The sequence below is a fragment of the Scleropages formosus genome, chromosome 10, assembly GCF_900964775.1.
Source record: "Scleropages formosus chromosome 10, fSclFor1.1, whole genome shotgun sequence".
Taxonomy (NCBI): domain Eukaryota; kingdom Metazoa; phylum Chordata; class Actinopteri; order Osteoglossiformes; family Osteoglossidae; genus Scleropages; species Scleropages formosus.
This window is the reverse complement of record NC_041815.1, coordinates 31,521,338-31,547,909: the sequence shown is the minus strand read 5'-3', so window position 1 is coordinate 31,547,909 and position 26,572 is coordinate 31,521,338. Positions and strand designations below refer to the sequence as shown.

The 26,572-nt window shown below is 53.0% G+C and overlaps 1 protein-coding gene across 5 annotated transcripts; it reads right to left on the bottom strand.

Annotated features, from left to right (window-relative positions):
- Window positions 1-268: 268 nt before the first annotated feature.
- fam168a (family with sequence similarity 168 member A) lies at window positions 269-23,843 on the bottom strand. 5 transcript variants are annotated; one of them, XM_029255645.1, is made up of 8 exons: window positions 23,607-23,843; window positions 18,983-19,090; window positions 17,205-17,299; window positions 11,888-11,968; window positions 9,825-9,967; window positions 9,561-9,735; window positions 9,327-9,456; window positions 269-969 (listed from the first exon to the last, which is right to left on the bottom strand). In XM_029255645.1, the coding sequence occupies exons 2-7, from the start codon at window positions 19,051-19,053 to the stop codon at window positions 9,344-9,346; spliced, it is 678 nt and encodes a 225-aa protein (XP_029111478.1). In that variant the 5' UTR covers window positions 19,054-19,090; window positions 23,607-23,843; the 3' UTR covers window positions 269-969; window positions 9,327-9,343. The 5 variants fall into 5 exon arrangements, with proteins under 5 accessions (XP_029111478.1, XP_029111477.1, XP_029111479.1 ...); XM_029255644.1 differs by lacking the exon at window positions 269-969 and adding an exon at window positions 8,182-8,546; XM_029255646.1 differs by lacking the exon at window positions 269-969 and adding an exon at window positions 8,182-8,546 and having other exon boundaries at window positions 9,864-9,967.
- Window positions 23,844-26,572: the final 2,729 nt, after the last annotated feature.

Sequence of the window (26,572 nt, the reverse complement as noted above, 5' to 3'; positions counted from 1 at the left end):
GGATCGATGCTCCGGGCCCTCGAGTCGCTGTCCTCTCCTCCCTGCCTGGTGGCGGTGCCTCCGTGGCCCCGCGGCGGGGGGGCTCCGCGTCTCACCAAAAGCCTTGGAGACTTTGCTTGCGCTCTAGAATATAAAAACACACACACACACACACACACACACACACACACACACACACACACACTCACTCACTCACTCTCCTCTCTTGGACTCAAGGGTTCAGCGTGGAAAACATCATGAATTGAGAGAAAATGAGAATGTGGCAAAAAAGGATTTTTATTCATCGTTTAAACTTTAACAAGGTTCCCTCGCTCACGAGTGAGTTCACACCAGTAGAATGAGCTCGTTGTTTCCGATCTTCCCTTATCCGTCACGATTCCTTTAGCAGTGATCGCGTTCCCTCATGGAACCTGACGCATTTTCACGTCACATTCACATCTGTGCACCTCTGTCCATCTCCTGCCCTTTCGCTTCCTTTTTTCCAACTCAGTGTGTCAATCCGGAGGACGAGCGGAGGAGGGGAAGCGGACGTTGCGCCACGTGGCCGCCGGCCTCGGATCGCGCATCGCGCACCGTGTCGTACGGAAAGCCGAGGCCGTCGCCTTCACCCTGTCGTCGCCGAGGCTGCAGTTTAATCCAACGGCGAGAGCGTGCGAATCGTCACGGTCCGAGAGCGCGGCGAGCGAGAGCCTCGGCCACGGCTCATCTACGGAAGCCAAAGAGCCCACTTTGGTGTGGGTAATGGCGGCTCTTTCCACCTCTGGGAAGTGACCCCATCACGTCACGCACCTTGCTTACCTGTGCAGAACTCGACTGGAGGCTGCAGAGAAGCCGTCGGGATGGTGGGAAATGGAGTAGAAGTGCCACGCCTGGAGTCATTACTGGGCACAGATCCTTCATGCGGTCTGAGTGACACTGGCCTCAGACGCCCAGGGACCCGAGCTAAACATAGGCCGCTCTCTCCTTGAACTGTGACACAAGGGCAAAAACATTTATACTTCATTTCGTTCATTGAAACAATGCTTTCACCGAGAGTCATCGACACGACTTGTGGAGAAACGCAAACAACAAGACACTCGTTCGAAGGTATTCATTTTCGATCCTTTCAATGGCTAAAGTGCTTCTCAAAGTATTTTCCCCCTTTCCAATTTCCTCTGTAGAACGTAAGTGTGAGATCTTTGTTTTACTGCACCGGCTCTTCAGCTTCGACTCATGGACTGATGTCCTGAAATTCTCTTTTAGAGCTTCCTGGCACCCAAGTCCCGTGGCAGCAAAACAGCTCCACAACATTACACTGCCACCACCCTGTTTGACTTCTGATAGAAGGTTCTTGCTCTGAAATGCTGTACTTGGTTTTCAACAGATGTGTCATGGACCGTGTGGTCCTAAAGGTTCTACTTTTTGTTCATCACTCCACAGAACGGTCTTCCAGATGCCTCGAGAGACATCCATGTGCTTTTTGGCAAGCTGTTTGGCAAAAAATTATGTTCTTCTTCGTGAGCAGTGTTCTTTTTGGTTCTTCTCGACCTCATCGGTCATGTAACTCTTTGCTCGCAGTGAGGTCTTGGCAGAACAGCTCCTCCTAGGTACATTCACCAGTGTCACAAACTTTCTCCATTTCATGAGTGTGGCTCTGACTGCGGTTCACTTAAGGTTCGGAGCTTTACAAATGACTGGTGTAACTCTGTCCAGACTGATGGTCTTCAGGAATCTCCTCTGAGCAGGGCATGATGTGCTTCTATGAATATCTAGTTTGGCAACTTGACTTTTGGAGGTGAAATATGCTGTACAAGGTTGTGTGAATGAGGCCTGACTGCGTTCAAACAGATCACTGTAATGACCACTTTCATTAGGTTCATTGCTGCTCCACAGCACTGCACGGTCCTACAGGTTCAAGAGCCAAAAAGCTGGTCATTTCAGCAAACTTCCCGCTTATAGATTAACTTAAAGTTAATGGTTTGCAGTATTTGCCTTTCATTCTCCCAACTTTGTGCAAAATTATATTTGAGAACAGCAGAGCTCAGTGCCCAGTCCACATGCGTGTAGTCTGACCTTTGCCATGAACCCTCTGCGGCTGATTCTGAGCGTCAGAAAGGGAAGGAAAGAAGGAAGAGGGAACAACTTGGTTCCTCAACACCTCATGTGTCGCCCGTCTCCAGACGCTGACACTTCACGATGGTGAAGCTATCTCTAGTTATAAACATGGAGCTCACATGTGGACCGTGGCGTAGTATGAATGAGGACGTGGGAACGCCTTTGAGTGACAAAACTCCTCCATGAACATGGTCTAGGCGAACATGGTGACACAACCTGCAGCGGTGGCTGTTGCCACAACTTGTCCTTTGTTGGACACTTGTGGAGGACCTTCTCCTCAACACCCCGAATCGTCGGCTTCTCCTGCGCACTTAGTAGTCCGATCCGGGCTGCGGACCAACAACCCACCCCGTTCCTCGGGAATTTACTCTCTTCTCGACGCCAGCATCTGCTCCAACGGCTGTGACCTCAGACTCTCGTTTTCCTGCACGGCGCTCGGGGTAACTTCTGCTTTCTCCTCGCACGCATCCAGGATGATGAAGTGAAAGCTGCCTATCAAAGGCTTTCCGGCTTCCGGACAGAACTTTCAGCGGAAGCACCAGCACCTGCAGGCAGCCCACAGGACGTGGCGGACGGCCCCGGCTCCGTGTCGCTCTCTCTCTCGGTCCGTGCCGTTTTTGCCTTCTCTTTGTTTACCGAATGAATGCGACTCCGCGCAGCGTGCACCGGCACCTTCCAGCACCACGCTTCCCAGAAGCGCTCGGCACCGTGACCGATGTGGACCCGCCAGGTTCCAGCTGGCTGGCGTTGAGACTTTTGGTGGAATTTTGTACCGTCTGCATGTCCGTCGCACCGTGGCCAAGTTTACAGCCGATCGTGTGGATGCGGTACAGCTGTTAGGGCCGGACACACGTACAGCATGTTACAGGCTTGACCGCACTTTGTCGGAGATGAGGAAAGGCCTCGAACAGCACCTGCTTTTCCGGCTCTTCTATGTCCTCCATCATCACTGTTCCTCATCATGAGCAGCAGGTGACGGTGACATTTTTACTTTCCCGCATATTGCTTCTCTGAAGCTAAGAGCCCTTTCTGAACAGCATGAGATCCTCCCAGTTATTCTCACTTCATCATTGTTACTGATTAATTTTGGATGCTCTTCTCCAAAGTGTCCTCACAGTGTGGGCTTTGTGTACTGAGCTACTTACACTGATTTAGCCATTTGTACAGCAGGGTCATTTTTACTGCATCAGTTCAGGGTAAACCCCATGATCAAGGGTCCTACAGCAGGGATGGAATTCAAACGTGGATCCTTCTCATGGGAGCAAACGACTAACTGGTCCAGCACCTGCTGATCCATCACACTCCTTTGTGCAGAAGAATAAACAAGTTCAGTAAAAGCTGAAAAGGTGAAAAACTCCTTGCAGGAGGAGTCTGAGTCGCGGCCTGGCTGGGGGTCTTTCTCGCACCTGTGATGGGCGTGTCGTCGGGAGCAGGGGCAGCTTCGTCTTCTCGAAGGACATCGTTTCATACCGAGCACGGATATACAACCAGTGGCTGTGCACTTAGAACACCCAGCAAAGAACAAAAAAACACAAAGTAACTGGCATTAAAACCGTTCGCCGTCCTCCAAACAAACCGACCATCTGCAAGTAACCCGGAAGCACACAACGCGGTACACGTGTCGCAGTGCGAGAATCTCCTGTTGTACACTGGTTGTGCAGTGAAATCAGTGTGCAGTTTTGCACAACACAGCTGCTCTCAGCGGGACTTCCGGAAGAGTCTCTCAACTCAAAAGCGAACACACGCGAAGCAAAACGAAAATGAAACGATAATCTCGTGAATTCCGTATTCCCCAGTCTATCAACACAATGGATTTGATTCCACAGATTGCAACCTATGACTTGAAGTATTAAATGTAGGGTTCGGAGTTTTGGCCTTTAAACAGGGTAAAATGTTCTTTGCGTGCCACTCACGAGCTAGATTGCGGCGCTTCTGACACACACACACACACACACACACACACACACACACACACACACACATTTTCAGAACCGCTTGTCCCATACGGGGTCACGGGGAACCGGAGCCTACCCGGCAACACAGGGTGTAAGGCCGGAGGGGGAGGGGACACACCCAGGACGGGACGCCGGTCCATCGCAAGGCACCCCAAGCGGGACTCGAACCCCAGACCCACCGGAAAGCAGGACCCGGTCCAACCCACTGCGCCACTGCGCCCCCCACGCGCTTCTGACATCATTTCATAAATGCAGCGTCCTACAGCTTCGGTGACGCAGGAAGTTGCTGAGACGGGAGCCCCGTGGCTGCCGCTTGAATGCAGACCCCAGCGGAAAGCGACCACTGGCTGAAATTTGGCTAAATCGTGGACAGGTCTGCCGCACACACACGGAACACACGGAACACACACCGTTCTCAGCACACACGCTCAGCACCCCAACAAGCTGAGTCCAGTTAGCCACACAAACATTTTTGGAAACATTTTAATAGTTATTGAATGTTCTACATCTCACAGTAAACATTACAGTTACAAACGTATCTTAGTTCTGTTATCGCTGGGATCACTAAGTGATCCTCCAAAGAACAAGAACAGATTTAACACTTCATACGCACAAGCCTGACACGGATCTCTGTGCTCCTCGAGGGCCCCCGTAGCCCCCCGAACAGCAGCGAGTGTTTCACCTATTTGGAAGACGAGGGATTTCCACTGTCTGAGTGGCAGCCAAAGAACGAGGAGCCGTTCGCTGACCTTTGACCTCGGGGTCGAACCTGCGCTCGAGTACGCGGACAGACCATCAACGCACCCAATGAAGCCATGCGTTACAATCTGCGCTCTATCAAGCCGTCACCGTGTGCTTGCAGGAGGGCCGTTGGGGGGGGGATTGCGCTACGCTCCCCCCGAAGCTACGGTCAGCCCTGCCTCGGTGACTGACCCACTCCGGCACAGGGTGCAAGGGGAGGATTCGAACCGGTGTCCGGACATCCCTGCAGGCTTGTGAGCTGAAATGCTCCCTGATCACCACAGAAACAGTCCACTTCAGTCCAGCCATAAAAGAGTCATTAACATCACTGCTCACACACACACACACACACACACACACACACACACACATTTTCTGAAGCGCTTGTCCCATTCGGGGTCGCGGGGAGCCAGAGCCTAACCTGGCATCACAGGGCGCAAGGCTGGAGGGGGAGGGGACACACTCAGGACAGGACGCCAGGCTGTCGCAAGGCACCCCAAGCGGGACTCGAACCCCAGACCCACCGGAGAGCAGGACCTGGTCCAACCCACTGCGCCACCACACCCCCCTCATCACTGATCAATACAGCTTAAATATTTAACACTTCGGGTGAAAATGCAGTTTGATTACATCACAACTTTTTTTAAACCTAAATTTATTTTTTATTAATTTAATGTAATTTTTTCCCTCACACGTTCAAGTTTAGACTTGCTGGGGACAGTGTCTACACACAGCTGTAGGGTGACGTTAAACGTTCCCACAGCGTCCCCATCGTGACCTGAACCACTTACTGCGTGCACTCAAACGCGTCCTCATGCAGTACAACGCGCAACGATCCTCTCGACACGCAATGTTCACGTTTGCTCTTCCTCTGACTGCTGGGGGGGTCGCAGACAGACACAGCTCCCCCTCAGAGCTACTCTGACCTTCACCAAAGACTCTGTGTGTGTGTGTGTGTGTGTGTGTGTGTTGCTGAGCATTCAGCCACAGGATAGTGGCACAAGCAATAAAACCGCAGTAGGTGTCTTTGCCCCCCAGGTCTGCGCGGTTACAGCAGCAGTGAAGAAGAACAGTGGGGCACCGAGCGGAACGAGACCTCAGCTCCGCGCGGCGGTTTCAGCCTGGCGACTGGGAGAAGAAGAGATTTGACCGCAGCGTCAGCGCATGCAGGAACCGCCCCGGAGCGTGCGCTCTTTGTCAAACGCTCAGAGCCCGTAACACATGCGGTTCAAGGGAAGGAGCGTGAGAGATGCCGAAGGTGCCGAGATGGTCTCCTGTAGCGCCGCCACCGAGCGGTCGACCGCAAGACGGTGGTGTTGTTACGCCTTTCTCGCTCCGGTACCGCTCTTCCCTCCCGCAGAAGGAGCGGCCGCTCTGAGGGACCACCTAAGGCGACACAACCCGCCGATACACGTTGGGGTCCATCTCCGTGGTCATGGTCCACGTGAGCGGTTTCCCCTGTCAAATCCCTTGCTCAGTCCAATGGCCGTTCATGTGTACATTTACAACGTTGAGGAGGAGGAGGAGGGGAAGAATACCACATGTGGTAAATATTTGTACCATTTTCTACTACATTGAAATGTCCAAGACTAGAAAGTACTGCATTAATCATCTGAACTGTTATTATTTGACCATAAAGGGCCGGTTTAACAAAGTTTGTGTTCGTTAGCATAGATGATGAGCCATAACTGTTTATGCAGAGCAAGGTGGGGCGAGGTGATGTCACTGCGGTATGCGGCCGGAGCACCGGGGGCCTCCGGACGAACACCCGTTTGGCTGAGCGGTGCCACCTAGAGCCTCACATGTGGACCCACATGCAGCAGCGGGAGTCATTGGAAGCCAAAGAGGAAAGAAAATCATCATCGACTAGAGCAGGGGTCGGCAACCCGCGGCTCCGGAGCCGCAAGTGGCTCTTTCATCCCTCTGCTGCGGCTCCCTGTAGATTTGGAAAATAAATATTTAATTTAAATTTATTTTATTTTAGTTAGTTAGTTTTTTAAAAAAATGTAATTCTAAATTCTAAGATTATGATGCTCTTGTAACATTAAAATAAACCGTGTTTAATTTTTTGTCGCTCAAAATATGCGTCATAACTGCCGACTTGCGAAATCCGCCGGCGCGAAATTGCAAATTCCATTCAATTCAGATCAAGCTTTTCAACCCCAGGTAGGCAAACATGGATAAATGCAAGAAAAGAAAAGTTTCTGAAGAAAACAGAACATTTAATGAGATGCGGACAGATCATTCATTTGCTTTTACTGCTGACGAGAGTGGCTTCCCAGTATGCCTAATATGTGGTGAAAAAGTCACGAACAACAAAAAGTCAAATGTTGCTAGACATTTCCACAATAAACACACAGCCTTTGCTGAAAAATATCCGGATGGAGACGAGAGAAAAAAAGCCGTTTCGGAACTGTTGCGGAAGGTTGATCTGAGCAAAAATTATTTCAAGAAGTGGATGCAGTCTGCAAGTTCAACTACATATGCTAGTTTTGTGGCTCCCTGTGTTTTTTTTCTGTGGGAAACGGGTCCAAATGGCTCTTCGAGTGTTTAAGGTTGCCGACCCCTGGACTAGAGAAACAAATCGAAAAAACTTAACTACGGTCCCACAGACCAACAAAGTGCCTCCAGGAAAGTAAGGCATGAGAATTTACTCTTAAAGCAAAGCAGAAACAGCACAGTGCCTTCGCCCAGCAGCCCGACGTTTTAAACACTAGAGAAGGGGGCGGAGTCTACTGGCATGGCCCCTCCCCTTCCTGTCACACTACCCACAAGCCTTCGCTTTGCAGCATAAAACCAAGTGCTAAACCGCGCCTCTCTCCAAGTCCTCGGCACGTTCTTGAATAACTCCGTACAGGAACATCCGTACTCCCCGAGTCACGTCAGAACACGACCTCCCGACATGCGTGTCCCCACCAAATTCTCCACCCCCGCGTGCGAGTCAATGCGCCCGTCTGCAAAACCCATGCACGCACACGCACACGCACACGCAGCTATATTGGAAGTCTTGTAACCGCCTACGATATCCTGAAGTACAAACTAAGTCATCGACTCAAAGGCGTAACTAACATCAATGGGAGGGAAAGAGCACACGTGTACCGTCATACAGCACATATATTCAGAAATATGCAGAACACGTCTATCTAACAAACTGCTACAAGCTGCAAAGACCCCCTTGGAACCACAGCTGGATTACGAACCCAGACCCAAAGCAAAAGCCAAACAAACTGAGCTCCTGCGTTAAAATCGGACCATCACAAAAAAGCAGGAGGTAAGGAGGAGGTAAAAAAGGAGGTAAGGAGGAGGTAAAAAAGGAGGTAAGGAGGAGGTAAAAAAGGAGGTAAGAAGTAGGTGAAAAGGAGGTAAGGAGGAGGTAAAAAAGGAGGTAAGGAGCAGGCGAAAAAGGAGGTAAGGAGGAGGTAAAAAAGGAGGTAAGGAGCAGGCGAAGAAGGAGGTAAACGTGGCGGTTAAAGGGCTGTTGAAGACGCCGGCGATGGGAGCGAGTACAGCTCCGTGCAGCCGGGCCGGGAACCGAACTGACGCCGTAAAGCCGAGATTCTTAACTGCGCTCGTTCTTCGTGCTCGGTCTGGAATTTGGGTGTGAACGGCATCATGGGAAATAAACAAAAAAAAAAGCAGCTTTTACAAACACTAACATGGTCATATAGTGACCGTCGCACTTTGTTTCTTCTGCCAGACAGATGGGGACGCTCTGGGTTCGGACCCCAGCAGCTCCATACGGTCGACGCTCCGTATCTGAAACGGGAGGGAGGGGGGCGTTACACGGAGCACCGCGATGCCCCCAGTTGTACGCCCGCACGTTGTCTGGTGGCGGTCACCTTGCGGGTGTGCGTGTGCCATGTGGCGCTGGGTTCGAGCTCAGTGACAGACACCGGGCGCCACCATCCGTGAGGACGTTTCATAACGCACTTTACTGCACTTTTCACCATGTTCTTGCAGCAGCGGACGGCGCTCATTTGGCCGACCACACACTGCCACTCTGACGCTGGACAGCGAGCGGTCAGTTGACGGGAAGCGATGTCACTCCAGTCTCTCATCCAGGTAGAGCGACGTACCTGACAGAGCGCTGCGCTGAGGGGGTTTGACCGAGCAGTTTGTTACCCCCAGCAGTGAGGTCCCACATTTACATTCTTTGCCCATTTACACAGCTGGATAATTCTTACTGGAGCAATTTAGGGTAAGTACCTTGCTCAAGACCGCTACAGCTTCAGGTGGGATTTGAACCTACGACCTTTGGGTCCAAAGGCAGCAGCTCCAACCACTAAATGCTGGCAGTGTCTCCACACGCTACTTTTTTACTGAACTTCTGCGGTGGCGGTCTCCTAGAGATCGTCCACATGGGGATGTTTATGCAAAAAAAATTCCCTTTACTAACTTCCTTTTAAAAATGTAACAGATTTGTCATATTTCATGTCCTCTGCGTCAAGACAGAATTGTCTCATTGAGCGTCTGAGTACACCCGAAACCTCATAACGACAGGAGAGAGCGTGCGCGCGCGTATATACAGACACTTACATGAACGGGCCACGAGTTTACCAGTGGGGGGGCACGTAGCCGTACCCCGGTGCGCCTTGAGGCCTGTAGGTTGGCACGGTAACGGGATGTGCGCCCATCGCTGGGTGCTGAGGTGCGGTCAGCAGGGTTCCTGAGGAACCGGAGACAAAGGTCAGAGGTCACGCGCGCACTCCACGGCCTCTCGCTGCGCTCAGCTTCCCGACGCCTCCGCGACCCCCGGGGGCGACCTCTCACCTGCGGACATGGCCACGGTCGCGCCGGCCACCATACCCATGGCCACGCCGTTGGAGCGGGGTGTCGACACGGGCGCCGGGTAGATGGCCGAGGGGATGCTGTTGGGCTGGACCACTGTGGTGTGATGGATCACGTGGGGCTGAGCAGCGTACACGGGCTGCGTGTAGTACGCCCCCTGGTGGACACACACATTTTCCGCACTGTAACCGGCGCCATCGGGCAGCCAGCCCGCCGCAGGCAGCCGCGGGCGCCGAGATCTCGCACCTGCGCGTACAGGTTCTGCTGCGGATAGGCACTTCTCACGGGGTACATGGCGGCCTGGTAGGGGCTGGGGCACGGCGAGTAGGGCGGGGGGGCTCCGTTCGGCTGGGCGGGGGGCACCTTGTAGGGGTTCCCGCTGGCGTATCCTGCGGAGGAGAGAGTAGCGTTCCGGCATCACACGTGAGCCCAGCAAACCGAGGTTCGGTCCAGGAAGCCAGAACCCCCTGAGGAGGCCCCTCCCCGGCCCCGAAATGTCACATTTACACTTATTCCTTCAGCTGGTACTTCCTGTTGACCTGCATACGCTAACTGACACATTTATGCAGCAGGGTCATTTTTACTGTTTCAATGCAGCGTAAGTACCTGGGTCGCAGGTACGACAGCAGGAATGGACTTGAACCGGGGACCTTAGAATCCAAAAGTAGTAGATCTAACTGCCACCTGACGGGACAGCAGCAGACCCCTCTTCAGCGCACACGTTACCGCGGTAAGGCACTGTATAAACTATAAGGTACCGATTGAGAGGCACGGTGTACAAAGTGCAGTAATGTTAGGAGTTCCTGCTGAGACTCGGTCTTTGTTCATAGCTTCGTTCCCCAACATCGATCAAGTTCTTGTCTTTGGCACCAGGAGGGAGCGCTATAGAGCCGTTCGCGGTCGACGGTCAATAACAAGGGAACCGCTCCTCTCAGGGCTGCTGTAAATGTGCTTCAGCGTCTTCCTCTCGAGGCCACAGAGCGGCGGCACATGGAGGGGCGGAGCCTAAGGCCAGGATGATCGAGCTACGCGGAGGGAACTCTGAAGTGTTAGAGCACTTAGTCTCTTCTTTTAATTGTCATTTACATACAAAGACACACACACACACACACACACACACACATTTACAGAACCGCTTGTCCCATATGGGGTGACGGGGAACCGGAGCCTACCCGGCAACTCAGGGCGTAAGGCCAGAGGGGGAGGGGACACACCCAGGACGGGACGCCAGTCCGTCGCAAGGCACCCCAAGCAGGACTTGAACCCCAGACCCACCGGAGAGCAGGACTGTGGTCCAACCCACTGCGCCACCACGCCACCGCGCCCCCTGGGCCGCAAAACAATGTACAACCTTTCACTAGGACTCCCAAGTGCCCCCATCCATCCTAAAAAGCATCTATTTAGCCCCTCCCGCTCACGAGAACTGCCGCTCCTACCGGCAGGGAGTGGGAGCCCCCCCTTCACCCGCCCGCCACGTCACACTGCTGCTTCAGCCCTTCGAACCTGAGCTCTCATCCCTCTGTCACTACTCTGGTTTCACATTCTAATGCTAAGTGGCAGGATACACACTCAGCACTGGTGTGTGTCTCCCAGCAGCACAGAGGTGGAGACACCGTCCTGGCTGGACCCCCCGTAGAGGACCTATGCTCCACTGTAACCGATGGCAAGAGCATCACTGAGCGGAGGAACATTGCAGCGTGTGTGTGTGTGTGTGTGTGCTATCCTTTGTACACCACAAGAGATCATCCCCTCAGGAGCAGCTTGTACTGCTGTGGATGGAGCTGCTGCCTTTGGACCCAAAGGTCATGGGCTCAAATCCTGCCTCTAGCTGTACTACGCTTGAGCGAGGCGCTTACAAGTTACAAGTTACAAGTCGTTTTTATCGTCATTCCTCCATACAGCTTGTGTACAGTGGAACGAAATGTCGTTTCTTCGGAGACCATGCTGCCCTAAGTTACCTAAGTTTCTCCAGTAAAATTAGCCAGCTCTGTAAATGGGTCCATAATTGTATGTAACATTGCAAGTTGCTTTGGAGAAGTGTCAGATAAATGAGCGAATATGTACACACGCACGATACTGTATTTTATCTTTATATATTATATATAGATACAAAAACCCTCACCCCACCAACAGGACATGACACCTAAAGACAGTACAGCGTAACAAGGAGAATGAGCTCAGGAGCAGGAGACGCACGCGCTCCCGGCCCCAGTCGGCAGTGATCCGAAGTATCACGCCAGAGGCGAAAGAGTCGAGGGTTCGACGAGCGGCGGCGCTCAGCCGGGCCACAGAGAGGAGGGTGCTCTTACCTGGGGGGTATCCTGGGGTGCTGCTCTGGTACAGGTTTGGGGTGTAGGTGGGCGTCGTGGCGGCATACCCCCCGGCGTAACCTGAGGGCAGCAGAAAGAAGAGTTTAGAACCCCTCTTGGGGAATGACAGTGTGCGTGTGCGTGTGTGTGCGAGCTCGACAGGTAAGAGACGCTGCCGAAGCCTCGGAAATGGCCGCGCCTCTTACTGCGCTCATTACGCTGTTTGTGGATACTGTACTGGGTGAATTTCTTCTCCATATACGGCACCCCCTCCCTGCAGGCCCAACAGCAGTGCCGCCCTCTTGAGTGTTAGAGCGCCTCCTACCGCAATGTTCACAGGACACCCTTGAACCGTGGTAAGTCAGGTAAACGGGTGTGATCTGGTTATTTTTCATATCATTTTCTTACTGTCTTCTAAAATTCCTGATCTCCACTTCTTTGCCCAACCAATCGGTGTCAGTAAGATGCCCCCCAACCGGGGGTCCCTCTCTCTTCCAGTGTTTATAACACCTTTCTGCTGGCCCTCGGCATCATGATCGATGATGATCGGCATGAGGAACATTGGACATGTTCATGGGATGAGTTGGTCCACAATCACAACTCACTTGAACTAGTTTTTAGGAAATTTATTTTTGTTTTCACTTCAATGAGGCTCACTTAATACAAACAGGAGAGTCAAACACACTGTTTCTTATTTAATATTGTTATTTGACCCACAATTAAGTACAGGGAAATGCCTACTGTTCACTTTCGCTCTCACACACACTGCTTGCACTTGCTTGTCCTGAGTGGGGTCACAGTAATCCGGAGCTGAGCCTGGCAACGCAGGGTCCAAGGCAGGAGGGGGAGCGGACGCACCCTTGACGGCGCCCCAAGCGGGACTCGAACCCCAGACCCACTAGAGAGAAGGACCTGGCCAAACCCGCTGTGCCACTGCACCCCCCTTCCATTTACTTTTATTGATTGTATATGATTATATCATGATATATTGTATCTAATTGGGCGACACGGTGGCACAGCGAGTAGCCCTGCTGTCTCACAGCGCCTGGGTGGTGTGGGCTCATAACCCTACGCAGAGTTCATTGGTAGGCGCTTCGGAGCAAAACATCTGCTAAATAAATAAAAGTAAATCTAAATGATTGTGGCTTTGGAGTTACGAACAAAGTTCTGGTTGCAGTTGTGTTTGCCAGTAGAATTGTACAAAACAGGGCGGTCAAAGCGAACGGATGGGTTTCCCTGCAGACGGTCGTTCTCAGTCACGGCGAAAACCCCGAGGACAGGGACAGAACACACACCCACGCACACGCATGCACGCACGCGCGCGCGCGCACACACACACACACACACACACACACACACACACACACACACACACACACACACACACACACACACGTGTGCAAAGCGAAGGTCAGCTGGACCTTCCCCAGCACAATGTGTCACCAGCGTGATCTCACTTGGACCCAAAGCAGATTCTTACCAGGCATCACCAAGTGTCTGCGGTATTGTGGACATTTCGTTGTTGTAATCATTCATCTTTATTTTTGGTATCAATTATCGATAACCTTTTTACCGTAACAATTGAGGGTAAGTGCCTTGATCAAGGCCACTACAGCAGGAGGTGGGACTGCAACCCCGGGGAAGGTGCGGTGACCACGGTTGGGACGACAGCGTATTGACTGACAGCTGCAACTTTGTGTGTTTAACAGGGAGCCCAGAGGGAGGAGCAGCTGTGCGATCGTAAATGGCCAAAACCCGAGGCCAGACGACTTACGGGTGCAGGAGCAGCGGAGGGAAGTGCCGAGCAGACGGAGGATTCCCCCCTGGGTGTACTGGGTTACCGCGGTGTTCTCCCCAGCACGCATTACTAATACTGTAATACAGCGCACACTACACTATACTACAGTACACCACACTATACAACAATATACCACACTACACTACACTATACTATACTATAGTATACCGCACTATATCACACTATACCACACTGTACTACACTACACTACACTACACTACACTACACCACACTATATGCGTACGACTGTACAATAACCGCACGACGTGCTGCGTGACCCTGCAGGCAACGTTTAGCAAACGTACAGCTAACGGACATCAAACTTACTTAGCAGACAAACCTAGTATTTGATTGGCTATTTTGTGGCAGTGCATTCTGGGAACACCCGTGTTTTACTCGGCCTCTATGAGTAAATAGTGTAAATGCCCTTGACACGTATGAAATGCCCAGTTCACGTCATTTATTTTCTACAGCGCTAACACTGCCAGCAGGTGGCATAGCGGTTACAGCTGCAACCACATCTGAAAGGTCTGGGTTTGAATCCCTTTCCAGCTATAGTTGTTGTACTTGAAGCGGTACACTGAACTGCAGTAAAATTACCGTGCTACAGGAATGGGTGAATCAGGGGTGGTTGTTGAGGAAATGAGAAAATGTAAATGGGTGAAAAAGCTCATTCGTTTTTCCTTCCATTAAAGGAAGACTTAAGGAAACAGGGTAATTTACAGTGATTTCCCATGAGCTGTTTCACATGAGGAGCAGGACTTCCTGAGCATTGCATCAGTAAACACTTCGATGGCTCGAGTCACTCCACGGTATTTCTGTCCTACGCTGGCATTTTTTCATTCACTCTTCTTTGTTTGTTTTGAAAGAAACTGCCTGAGGCACCTTTAAATTAATTTGCTTGCATCCACCGGCCTTCATCAACAGCCATCGCCATGGCAACAGCCACTCCGGCTCTCTGTCGGAATGCTAATGGCTGCCGGCGCCTCGGGCGTCGGGACAATGGCAGCGGCCGAACCCCCTTCGCTCTTCCCTCCCTCCCTGACGCCGGAACAGCACGGGACCCGGGCTCCTCGGTCGCGCTCGGCGGGGTTCGAACGCAGAGGGGTGGATCTGAGGGGGAGGGATCGCTGCATCTCGCACTTCTCTCGCACTTAATCTCGCGCGGAGTCGGCCTGCGCGTCGAGACTCCGGGTCGCCTTTGGGTCCGGAGCCAAGATGCGGACGACCTGCCGGTTAACAACGGAAGCCCAAGTCCCGCCACGTCGTGCTGAGTGTGAGACACGTAGGACCGCTGCAGCTCCGCCGCCGCCCCCCCCAGGACCCCACACCGTGCTGCCGTCACCCCATGTCATCCCTCCTCCTGTTCATTAAATCGCAGCGTTTTCTTAAGCCGCGCCTGGCGGCTGCCCTGGGGGGGGGGGGGGGGGGTCGTCCCTGCGGACGAGGGATAACAGAGCGATATGAATTATTAACGCACGCATTCTTCGTACCCGGTTCTGCTATGGTGATTCTCATGTTTTCTTATTCCGATGTTACAGCAGCTGCACGGTGTCTCTAATGAACCGCCGGAGTTCGCAGACGCCCCCGACACCCTGCAATTTCACGATTCCTCCGTCGCATTGCTATTTTCAGAGACGGGAACGCCCCCCGCCCCCCGCCCCCCCGGCAGGCCCTGGGTTCGCTGGGGCGCTACTGGGCGCAGGAGCGGCCGTTCTGGTTCCTCGCGTACACTTAGGAAACCCAGAGTCCTGCCTGGCGCTGGCCGGTCATTTTGGCTCCGCACATCGTTAGTGCGCAGCCTTGGGTTCGGGACCCACCTGACACGCTATGAGAACACACTTCCGGCAGTGGCTCCCCCCCCCCGTCGTACGCGTACGCGCACACACACGCAGGTACAGGGCAGGAGTTCTCCCCACGGAGGAGCCGTACGACAGGTCGCTGCAAGCAGCCCGGTGGGGGTTGGGGTTCAGCGCAACAGCGGGAGCGAACAAAGGCGACTCCTGAGCTCACCACGTGAGCGGCTCGCAGGGCTGGGTGGGAGCGTGGGGGAGGGGCGGCCAGAAAGGGAAACGAGGACAGAGCGGCAAAGACAAAGACGGGGAGGAGAGAGACGGAGCGAGGCGGAAAGCGAGCTGGGAGGAGAGGGATCGTCTCCCGCAGCAGCAGGACGCGCAGGCGCTGCGGGTCGAGGAGAGGGAGGAATAGCGCTTCGAACCCGTGCGGCGTCTCGGGCCCAAATGCCACAAAATGGCCACATATGACAAAAATCTGCGTTTTTCACAGAGTGACATTTAAGTGCAGCAAAGACGGGAAAATGAGAGTAAGAGTGAGGTACTGTATGGTAATCCAGTTTAAGGTACCACAGCGTTCACCGGAGGGACTCAAACCCAGAAGCCTCTAGTCACACGTCCACCCTTTTGAGTCCCATCCAGTGCAGCGACCGTCACTCCGGCTGAGAGTGAAACAAATGGGCGAAAAGGGAGGCGTGTCCAAGGGTTCGAGCCCTACCGCATGCCAACCAAAGCCTCCCGCTCATGAGGCAGAGCTCGCAAACTCATTAATCATCAGCGACGTGTAGGAGAGATCCCCCCACGGGACACGCGTCAGCGCCCAGAGCGCAGGCTGCACAGGAAGGAGACGGACAGCGGAGAGGACACACAGACAGGGACCTCTCACCGCTCTTCTGTCGCCGTGTTTCCTTTTTAATGGCGCTACGTTTTTGCCTTTTCTAGTTTTAATAAGAAGCGGCGCCTTTGTCCAAGGGGGACTTACAGTGCCGAGGGACACTGGCTACTCCAACTAGACCCCCCTCCTTTCATATGTTCTATGAAATGAGCTCCGCACACCAGCTGCCACTGTGAGGGAGGGGGTCAAATTACCAGGTGTGCGGGTGAAAAATAAGGCACGCAAAATACCAGAGTAAAAGTAATGTGTCTGTTTTCATCCGTGAATGTTTTAGCGTTACTGTTAATTATGTAACGTTAAGGTTATTATTTGTAGCGTGTGGGACGGGGAGCCCGATGAGGACATTCTGACAACTTGGCTCACAGCATCACTACCTGTGTCTTTCACTCTGCGGACACGGACTCTGTGCCACGACAGGCGTGTAGCGTTACCCATGAGCGCACGTGTGATCGCAGCTCCTGCTCTAGTGCCCTCGATCGAGGTACTTACTCTGGATGGATACAGTAAAAGGTACCCTGCTATATAAATGGTAAATCACAGTAAGTAGCTAAATAATGTCATAAGTGACTTTAGAGAAAAGCATCAGCTAAATGGATTGATAACAATAAAAGCCTTGAATCTGCTGTTTTGGTGCCAATATTATACTGATATTATATATATATATATAATAAAAATATATTTTGTAACACACTGTACGGCTTTATTCTTGTAGGACACCATTACGATGCCACAGTGTATAAGCAGAGAACTGTGATACACACACACACACACACACACACACACAAAGTGACGTCAGCTCAGCCCCGTAGGACCCCCCTCCCAGCGGCTCACCTGTGTACGCCATGTTCTTGGCGGGGTTGCCGTAAGGGGCGGCGGGCTGGACATGGCTGTATACCGGGTTCATGCTGGAGGACAGCCTCCCTTTGCTGGAAGACATGGTGAGAAGATGGAGAGGAGAAAGAAAGTGGGGGATGGGCCATAGGAGGGGGAAGGAGAAAAACACACTTTTACACCAGTTCAGGAGGAGGTCAGCATGGCAGCCCAACGCTGATGGCACACAGGTCACCGGCACCCAGGGCAGAACCTGCAGGGGGCAGAACTCACCGAGTTGTCACCCTGTTAGAAAGCGAAAACAGGGCGCCGTCCTCAGCACCGCAGGGGGTGAGTCCACAGCTGACCACAGGTAAATGTGAAATGGTCAGACCCTCCACCCCTCCAGGAGAAACCCCTGCATGGCAGAGGGTCCCAATGATCTTCCGTGGTGTGAACAGACAATGTGCTCATGCACACGCGCACACACACACACACACACACACACACACATACACACACACAGAGCCCAATCGCCTGACCCTTCCACTGCTCCTGTTCTCATGTGCACCACTGCACTCACTGCAGCACAGCGCCGCCCACCAACTCTCCTGTCCACCCCACTGCTCCCTCACGGTTCACGTAGGAAACGGATCCATACCGGTGGCCCTTGGCACCACCACAGCTTCCGATGCCCCTCGTCCCCTCATCCACTCCTCCATCGCAGCTGCTGCATGCCAGAGGAGCTCAGAGGGTAGCTGCAGCATACAGGAGAACTCATCCCTCACAGGTGGGCTCACTCCCTTCTCAACACGTCCAGGGTCACCTACTTCTCCAGCGGCAGAAACAAACGGAACCCCTGGGAGCCGCACTGTCCTGCTCCGCATATAAAAGGGTGAACAAACCGCAGAGCTCAGGGGAGGCTGCAGTACGGTGGCTCTACTAAGGTGCTGGTCTCACGATGGTGGTCAGGGCTCTTCTTGGACCGTATCAAGAGCATGCGGTTGGCCCAGATGAACTCCGGCGGATGGGTCCGAAACAACCCAGCGTCACGGCCGAGCGAAACCCTGTGGCCGAGGAACCCAGAGTGACGGTTTCGTCCAAACAAGAGCTGCGTGTCACCTGGAGGCCGACTGACTCAGTCGGGGGCCAAACAACGGAAACTCAGCAGTTTTCTCCCGAGCAGAAAGGATAGCAGAAGTGTCCGACTCCCTTTCCGATCATGACCATCGTCACCTCGTATGTACACGCACGCATGGACACACACACAGACACAGACACACGCACGCAGAGCGAGATGTGGCGGAAGAGCTACTTTTACCCTTTTTTCCCACTCGTATGGTTTGTAAATATGGTGCCCTGAATGAGTGTAGAGGGATGCTGGAGAAGAAGGCTGTGAGAAGCTGTGTGTTTCAATCAAGAGACAGAAAGAGCTCAGAAACTGAAAAGCAAGCAAAGCAGGTTAGTTTGGAGCATTTACAGACACACAGCACCACAAAGCAGCCAACAGAAGAGGAAAAAAAAACAAGTAACCAAACAATGGGTGCATTGAGTTTATTTGGGACCAACTCCTCTTGGCTGTGGGTCCAAAGACACAAACATCTGGAATCTGTTCAGATACCTCCGTGAATCCAAATCAATGTTGGCGTCGGTCATGTGAAACATGGAAGCTGCTGCTGAGCTTTGGGCCCTGCGGGTCAAAGGGGGCACCCCTCTACCTGCGTGCCAAAAGCTCAGGTGCTCACACACCACAGCACAGCACACAAGACACACTCAAGGGGGGCACACACCGCACTGACCTCTTCAGGCTCTGGGAGGTCTCGGGTTGGTACAAGAAACTGAATTTGTCAGTGGGAAGACCGCTTGCCATTGTGGAATAAGCTAATGTGCAGCAAAGGGAACGTAATCTGCAAAACAACACAGCAAAAAGGCATGATTACCACACACACACACACACACACACACACACACACACACACACACACACACACACACAAAGAGCAGGTGGTCAGCATGACGCCGCAGTCCAGGACAAACACAGGATCAGCCGAGATGTTTGCTGTGGGATAACAGCGCCATGCAGATGACTGGAGCGAGCGGTTCAATACAGAATAATACCACATGGGTCCAGCGGTGCCCCGTGACAGACACGCACCCATCCTGCCGTGCACAGCTGTGTCTCTCACACCGTACAGAAATTCACTGACTGACAGGGTGGCAATTCTGAGTGTCAATATCGCTGTCACCACAGTATTTACATCCCATGTACACATTCTGTTTGAATTCATCCAAAGAAAATTAATGTAAAAACCGATTTTTCAAATACCCCTCTGTAGATGTTTTAAGGACCAAACAAGCCCCAGTTCGAGAACCTGATGAGACATTTGCTGATATGGATAGTAGCCGAACAAGACCCTATAAACCCACTGTAATGTCCACTTTCGGCTGCAGCTCACATGTGGCGGCTGAGCGAAGTGCTGCGTCCTGTTGCACCGCTCAGAGCTTGTAGTGTCCTCTGTACTTCACTGTCTCCTTGAGTTCCATCTCACTGTTTAAAATGACTAAAAACATGGCTTTGGCTGAATTCGTGTGTGGACAAAGCCTCCTTCTTGCAAGAGTGGGAGAAGGAACTGCACTTTGGAAGTGTCTCAGAGACTTCCTAAGGCCTCTGGATGCAATGAGCCATTACTGCTCCACTGTCACACACCGCAGCGCACTTTGAACGACACCGACCCCTAGAAAGACTCGTTTCACACAGTGCTAATTGGCTTGCATGTCCTTCCAACTGCAAACACTTCCAAAGGGTCTACCGACATCGAGAACGGGGGTCAACACGGCTCCCCTCCCCAGCTAAGCTCAGGACCGGTTGGAGAGAGCAGATGCAATGCTGAACGCTGAGAAACACAAGACGAGCTGGGGCAGGACCACAGAGACCTGGCAACCTGGCGGAACAGGGTTAGGATGCTGTGTGTGTACGTGTGTGTGTGTGTGTGTGTGTGTGTGTGAGTTTTTACGGGCAGCACTCTCAGAAAGCAGGTGTGAGGTATGGATATCACGACTCACACCTGATGAGCACCACAGAGGAACACCCACGCGGTCCACACAGACGACCTCTGACCGGCCCTGACCCTGTTCCTCCTGCGCTCTCTGTACACCTCCACGGTGATGCTGCTAGGGGGCATCGTGGATGAAACACTGAAAGTGTGAAGAACTTGCATCCTTGCCTCCCCTGCAGCTTCCTGCTGCTGACACTCACAGTGCGGCGCGGGTCCTGTAAACTAACACAGTAAAGAGAGAAACAAACCAGCAGAAAGGAGCTGAAGGAACCCTGATGAAGGAGCTCGACTGGATTCATCCCGAGTGTCCGAGGTTAACGAGGCAGCCGGGCGGTGCTGCCGTACTCCGCGGCCGAGGTGTGCGGTTCTCCTTGACTTCTCCTTCGACACGCTCGGCTGTGGGACGAGACGGTCCCATCGCCGCTTCAGCAGTTAACTCCACCGCACGAGATAGCATCATCACTCCTACATGTATCCACGTGTCTGGCGCTTTTCTCCAAGGGGACCCAGTGTTTGGTTTGTGCACCGAGATACAGGTGAGGAAACACCGGTGTCGCACCAAGAACTCATTTACTTCACAAAACACTCCATCTGTGTTAGACAGCAATGAAATCATGGCTCTTCTGCATCCTGTGTATTTATAGCAACGGAGCATCACACCTGACCAGATGGGTGTCATGTAAAAAAGCTGCTATTTTTTGCTCATTTCATTAGAACAGCTGGCAGTGTTGTAGTTAGAGCTGCTGCCTTTGGCCCAGCGGGTCACAGGTTTGAATCCCACCTCCAGCTGTTGTGCCCTTGAGCCAGGTACTTACCCTAAATTGCTTGATTGAAGTTACCCAGCTGTACAAAGTGACTTAACGCTGTAAGCTACTTTGGAGAAAAGTGTCAGGTGAATGTCGTGACACCTTCCCTCGGTAGCTGACATCAGGCTCACACAGGTCACATGACTGCGACCGCATTTTCCTGGGCGCAGAGGATCATTCAGCGGTGCTGGTGCAGTGGATGCTGTCGGAACGCTCCTCGCTGCAGCGAAGCGGGAACAGCTGGCTCCTATGGACCGAACGTTTGGGTTCGACGCGTCTGCTATGAAAAGGCCGTCATCTCTCGAGCAAAAGGAGCATTGCCCACCGTGGCCTGTTCCCCAGGACAGGACCGCAGCCTTGTGCTCACCTTCCTTCACCACCATTCCTCTGCAGAAGCACCCGTTTCCAAAGGCGACCGCGTCCCCCTGCTACCATGCTTGGGACTCTGAGGTCTTGGCTTGTTCACACTCCCTGTCCAACTGCACAAGAGATATTCTAGGAAAACTTCACAAAACCACCACCACCTCATAACTTAGGGTGGATTTTCAATTTGATGCGATGCTTTCGACTACGTGGACCGTCATTCCGCGAAGAGGATGCGGTCTTCACGGGAGCACCGCGCTCCAGTGGTCAGCTGAGGCTCACGGCACCTCCGTGTCTCTGTAGGCCATTCGCTGCAAACCACCAAACGACAGCAAAGACCCCGAGGCTCCTTTGTAACCGTCGAACAAACCGATGACGACAACAAACAAAAAGACTGACTGTGCATCATGGCGTCGTTAAGGAAGATGCAGCAGTGACCTGAAACCCGACAGCAAGTATTACTAGACAAGAAATACCGGCATGGTGGGACAGTGTCCCCTCTTCATTAAACTCATTGCCTGGTGTTCATGGTGCAAGTTCATGCGACTCTCTGGACCAAGGGAGACGGGAGGAGTGTTTGAGAACTGAAGCTGAAACAACTGCATTTTCCATCACCTGCAGCATCACTGCAGATCACAAAAGTCCATGTGAAGACATTGTGATGGAGGACAAGGCACGAGGACCAGACCCGTGAGCTGGACTCAACTGAGCCCCAAGCCAGGTGAAGCAGACCCTGCTTTCTTCTGCCGTGAACATCACAGGTGAGCTCCACTGGTTTCCCTGGACCGACAATGTCGAGAAAGACACCTGACGGTGGCTCCGGGGCTCTGCAAGCACAGGTGATGTGTCACAGGTGAGCTCTGCGCTCTTGAAGGGAGGAGACCCTGCTGCGTGATACTGGCTCATCCGAGTTCCACGCGAAGACTCACTCGTTGTACGTCCAGTTCCAAGTTCATATGCAGTCACATTCCTCCAAGCGTCTCCTCTGTCCAACCGCTCCGAGGCCACGGCTCACGCGGCCAGCGCAAAAAGTGCCCGAGCGGAAGGGTCCTTTGGAGCAGCGGGACCCAACATCAGCATGGAGGGAGCAGATCCTTCTGGGTGTTCAACTCACGTCCAAGATATTAACCGCCACCCCACCTGCAGAACCTCCAGCGCGTCCCTGAATGAACGCATGACACACAGGTCCTGGTGACCGTCTGTCAGACGCCAGGGTGGACACGGTCCTGCCGCGGTCAAAGCTGCCCCGTGTGCTCAGGCCGTTGTCGGTTCAAACCCTGTTGTGGGAGAGAGGGCCGCGACCTCAGAAACCGTAGGAGCTCCTCGTGAGCCGCCGTTATTCGTAAATGCTTATGTCCATAAAGGGGGACGTGAAGCGCAGGCGCTCGAGTGCAGCGCGGTCCTCAAAGTGTCACGACCGCTCTGCATCTCAACACCTTTGATGGATCATTCATCTGTTATTAATTCAATAATTATTTACCATTAATGTTACAAATCCCTTGTGAGAGACAAAATAAGCCCCGAAGACACGTGACTCGGACGTGCCCTTTAGCCTGACCGAAAGCATGGTAACAGACAGTGTTTTACCACGTGCCCTGCTCACTCACTCTTGTCCTCATGTGCAGTGTGACGGATCACTGTAAACATGGTAAACCGATTTAAAATAGATCATAATGTTTATTCATGTGTCCTCGAGACTCGGAGATCAGTTAGAAACTCCAGTCTCTCTATCGCTCTCTCACACACACACACACACACACACACACACACACATACACACACACACACACACACACACACAGAGACACACACACACACACACACACACACACTTACTCCTGAAGTCCAGCACACTCATCTGGATGCCCGTTACACAAGGAACCCAACACACTCAACACCCCACGCACTCATGGAGCAACAAGAGCGAAATTCTACAAACACACAAACTACAGGGATTTATTAGTACACATTGTCAGTGGTGTAAGTGTGTGTGAGAGACGGGCGCTGTTTCATTAAATTGGTCCAGCAGCGGAACCCGACACCATTTAGCGGATGTGCACTGGACGTGCACCCCACACACACACACACACACACACACACACACACACACACAAAGTGACACTGTATCATACACTGTTACACTCTATCTGTCTGTGAGCTCACGCAGGCAAACCAGCACACACTGGGTTCTGACTCACCTGGTGGCTCTGCTCGGCCCTGTCTGCTGTTTTCTCTTTTTTCACTGTATTTCACTACGTTTGACTCTGTAGTCCTCACGCTGCCTCCTCCTCCTTTGTTTCCTGTGCGGATTCTGGCCGTTTCCTCCCCCAGCCGCGCAGCTCCAGCGGCCTCCGGCCCGCAAACACACACACATACACACAGGCGTGCGCGCGCACACACACCACACACTGATACGCAGACATTGGGACCGGACCCACGTGGGGGATGGGGGAATCGCAGTGGGAGGAGGGGCTGTGACGCGCAGCGGAGGGGCAGGGGGGCGGGGGCTATTGAACCCTCATTCCAGCAAGCAGAACGTGCGCAAACTGCTGATGGACGAACGGAAGTGCTGTGGAGGAGTTGCAACGGAAGTGGTTTGCCAGGGTCTTGTTCCTGGCAGGGACTCAAACCCCACACCCACTGAGCAGCTCAGGGACTGGAAGGCATGGGTTTTACCCATGGTGCCACCCTGTGCCAAAGTGCCAAAGGGTAAAGAAGAGGTAAAAGAAGAGGGCGGAAGGGAAGAGCGCAGTGTGTGGTCAGTGGGAGCAGCCCTCCCCACCCCGTGGAGATCCCTGGAGCAGGAGAACCACATGCTGACATCAACAGACCTCGTTTTCCCTTAATCTTCCCGTTTGAAACCAGGGAAATCTGCTCTTGGGTTGTGTATCAAACGTTAAGGTTTTCCCAAAATAAATCGGCACTTTCAGCAAATGTCAGAAACAGCGCCCCAGCAGGAGCGTTGAGGGATGTGCACGATCCGAGCCGCGGGGAAGGGATTGATGAGCCGCTGGCGGGTCACTTCCAGTTCCCTGCATGGCTCCCGTGACCGGTGACGGAACAGACTTCCCACCGGCGAAGGGTTAGGGTTACCGGGGTCGGCCAGTAGAGCAGGCAGGCGGCGGAAGGAATCCTGCAGCACTGGCCCCTGCGTCCGGGAAAGGACAGGGCTGGCATCCGTGTCCAGAGCATAACCCTTGTTGTGCAGGAATCTAAACCCTCAGTGGGGCAGTAAGGTGCTCTGGCCGACTCCTCTGCCCCTGGTTTCTGGAGTGCAGTGCTACTTTTGTGCGTTTTGCCCGTGATGTCAGTGCGCATGTGTAATAAGTTGGACCGTCACTTCCGGAGTGCATCCCACCGCTGACACCAGTGAAGAGCGGTGTGTATAAGCTGGGCTGGAGACGGGCTGGGAGCTTCTGTCACTCATCTCAGCGGTCAGATATTGACCTCACATACGGCTGTAATAAGCAGAGGGTCTTTAAAATACTTTTTAGTTACAACAGCAAGAAAAGGTGTTTCTGTTTTAATTCAGAAAGGAGGGGAATTCACACACAGCAGCCGAGCAGGACGCTTCAGAACAAAGTGCGGTTACAGGGACGAAGACAATAGATCAGCAGTGTAGTGAAGTCGAGACAGTTGTCTGTACGCAGTTCGTTTGGACGTCGCGCAGTGAAATTCTGGTTTGCGCATCACCTGCAGGCTGTAAAGTGATGAAAATAGAGACAGTAAGTACAATACCAATAACAGACTAGAAATATTGAAGACACTGCAACATTATATAACCAACATGAAGAGAATGTGATCAGGACACACAGCAGAAAAAAGTGTGGGTAATAAGTACACACACACACACACATCTTCAGAACCGCTTGTCCCATACGGGGTCACGGGGAACCGGAGCCTAACCCGGTAACACAGGGCGCAAGGCCGGAGGGGGAGGGGACACACCCAGGACGGGACGCCAGTCCGTCTCAAGGCACCCCAAGCAGGATTTGAACCCCAGACCCACCGGAGAGGAGGACTGCGGTCCAACCCACTGCGCCACCGCACCCCCTTGGGTAATAAGTAATTAAGGAAATAAGTGCGAGAAGAAGGGAGGGAAAGAAAAGATGGACAAGTTGCAGGTACAGTGTAGTACAAGTAAAGAAGGAACAAGTGCCGCGACTCGGTGGCGGAACGGTGGGCTCTGTGAAAGAGCTCCTGGCGACCTTCTCCTCAGAACACGCTTTCTTCCCACCTCGTTGAGTCTGTGCCCCCCCCGGAACACAGCCTGGTAGAACACGTGGAAGATTGTGTTGCACACATTAAAGGACACGGGTCCAGTGCGATGCTGATATGGACCCCCAGGTACGTCTCTTCTCTCTCTGCTGGTCATGGTTCACCTCACACCACGAGGACATGTCCTCAGTCGTGGGGAGGTTAAGGGGGGCTCGTGCGCTGCTCAGCACCACGTCGGGGGCTCAGTCCCGCAACCCGATAAGCTGCACTCTGCCTGTTATGGAGACCTTTGTGACCCTCGTTTTGACCACTTGAGCCCAGAAATGACCCGGAGCAGCACGCCGCGTTCGCTCCGTTTCTGCTGCCGTCTGCTGGCTTTCAAGGCAGGCCACTTTCGCTCGGCTGCAAAGACAGCTGTCAGGAAACACACGCGTGAAGAAAATGCAGTTAAAATAAAGTGCAAATATTGCACAATGTTCATATCCTCAGAAATTTGCGACTCCACTGTTCCGAACGCGACGAGCCGGAGAAGGGTGCTTTTATTCTTTGAAGTGCTCATTCGGTGCTCCCGAAATGCCCCCGCTTCACTGAAAGGACGAGGCCCGTCGTTCGGCCTATCAACGCAACAGCCCCCCGGACCCCCTGCAAAGGGAGCGTCTCTGCTCACGCGTAAGACATCCGGCAGCATCACCGGACTCACCGAGCAAAGAACGAAGAGCGCCGGACTCTACTGCCCCTGGTGGGCAAGATGACTGGCGAGTTGCGATGACAAAGAAATGAAGGGTGACGCACCGAACCCCGAGAGCCGCCGCCGAGGGAGTCTCCGGGCCGACTTCCCGCACAGCCTCGTCGTCGATCTGAGCAGGGTCCCTGTCAGTGTCAGCAGCCGTTTGTACGAAAACACCACTCAGTCCTCGCGGATCTTTTGAAAACCAGCTTACTGCGT

Excerpts from the sequence above, each read along its gene's own strand:
- fam168a (XM_029255645.1), bottom strand. The coding sequence starts at position 19,053 with ATGGCAAGCGGTCTTCCCACTGACAAATTCAGTTTCTTGTACCAACCC. Across the intron at positions 9,736-9,824 it reads AGCAGAACCTGTACGCGCAG|GGGGCGTACTACACGCAGCC; the intron begins GTGCGAGATCTC and ends TGTGTCCACCAG. Across the intron at positions 9,457-9,560 it reads GACCGTGGCCATGTCCGCAG|GAACCCTGCTGACCGCACCT; the intron begins GTGAGAGGTCGC and ends CCGGTTCCTCAG.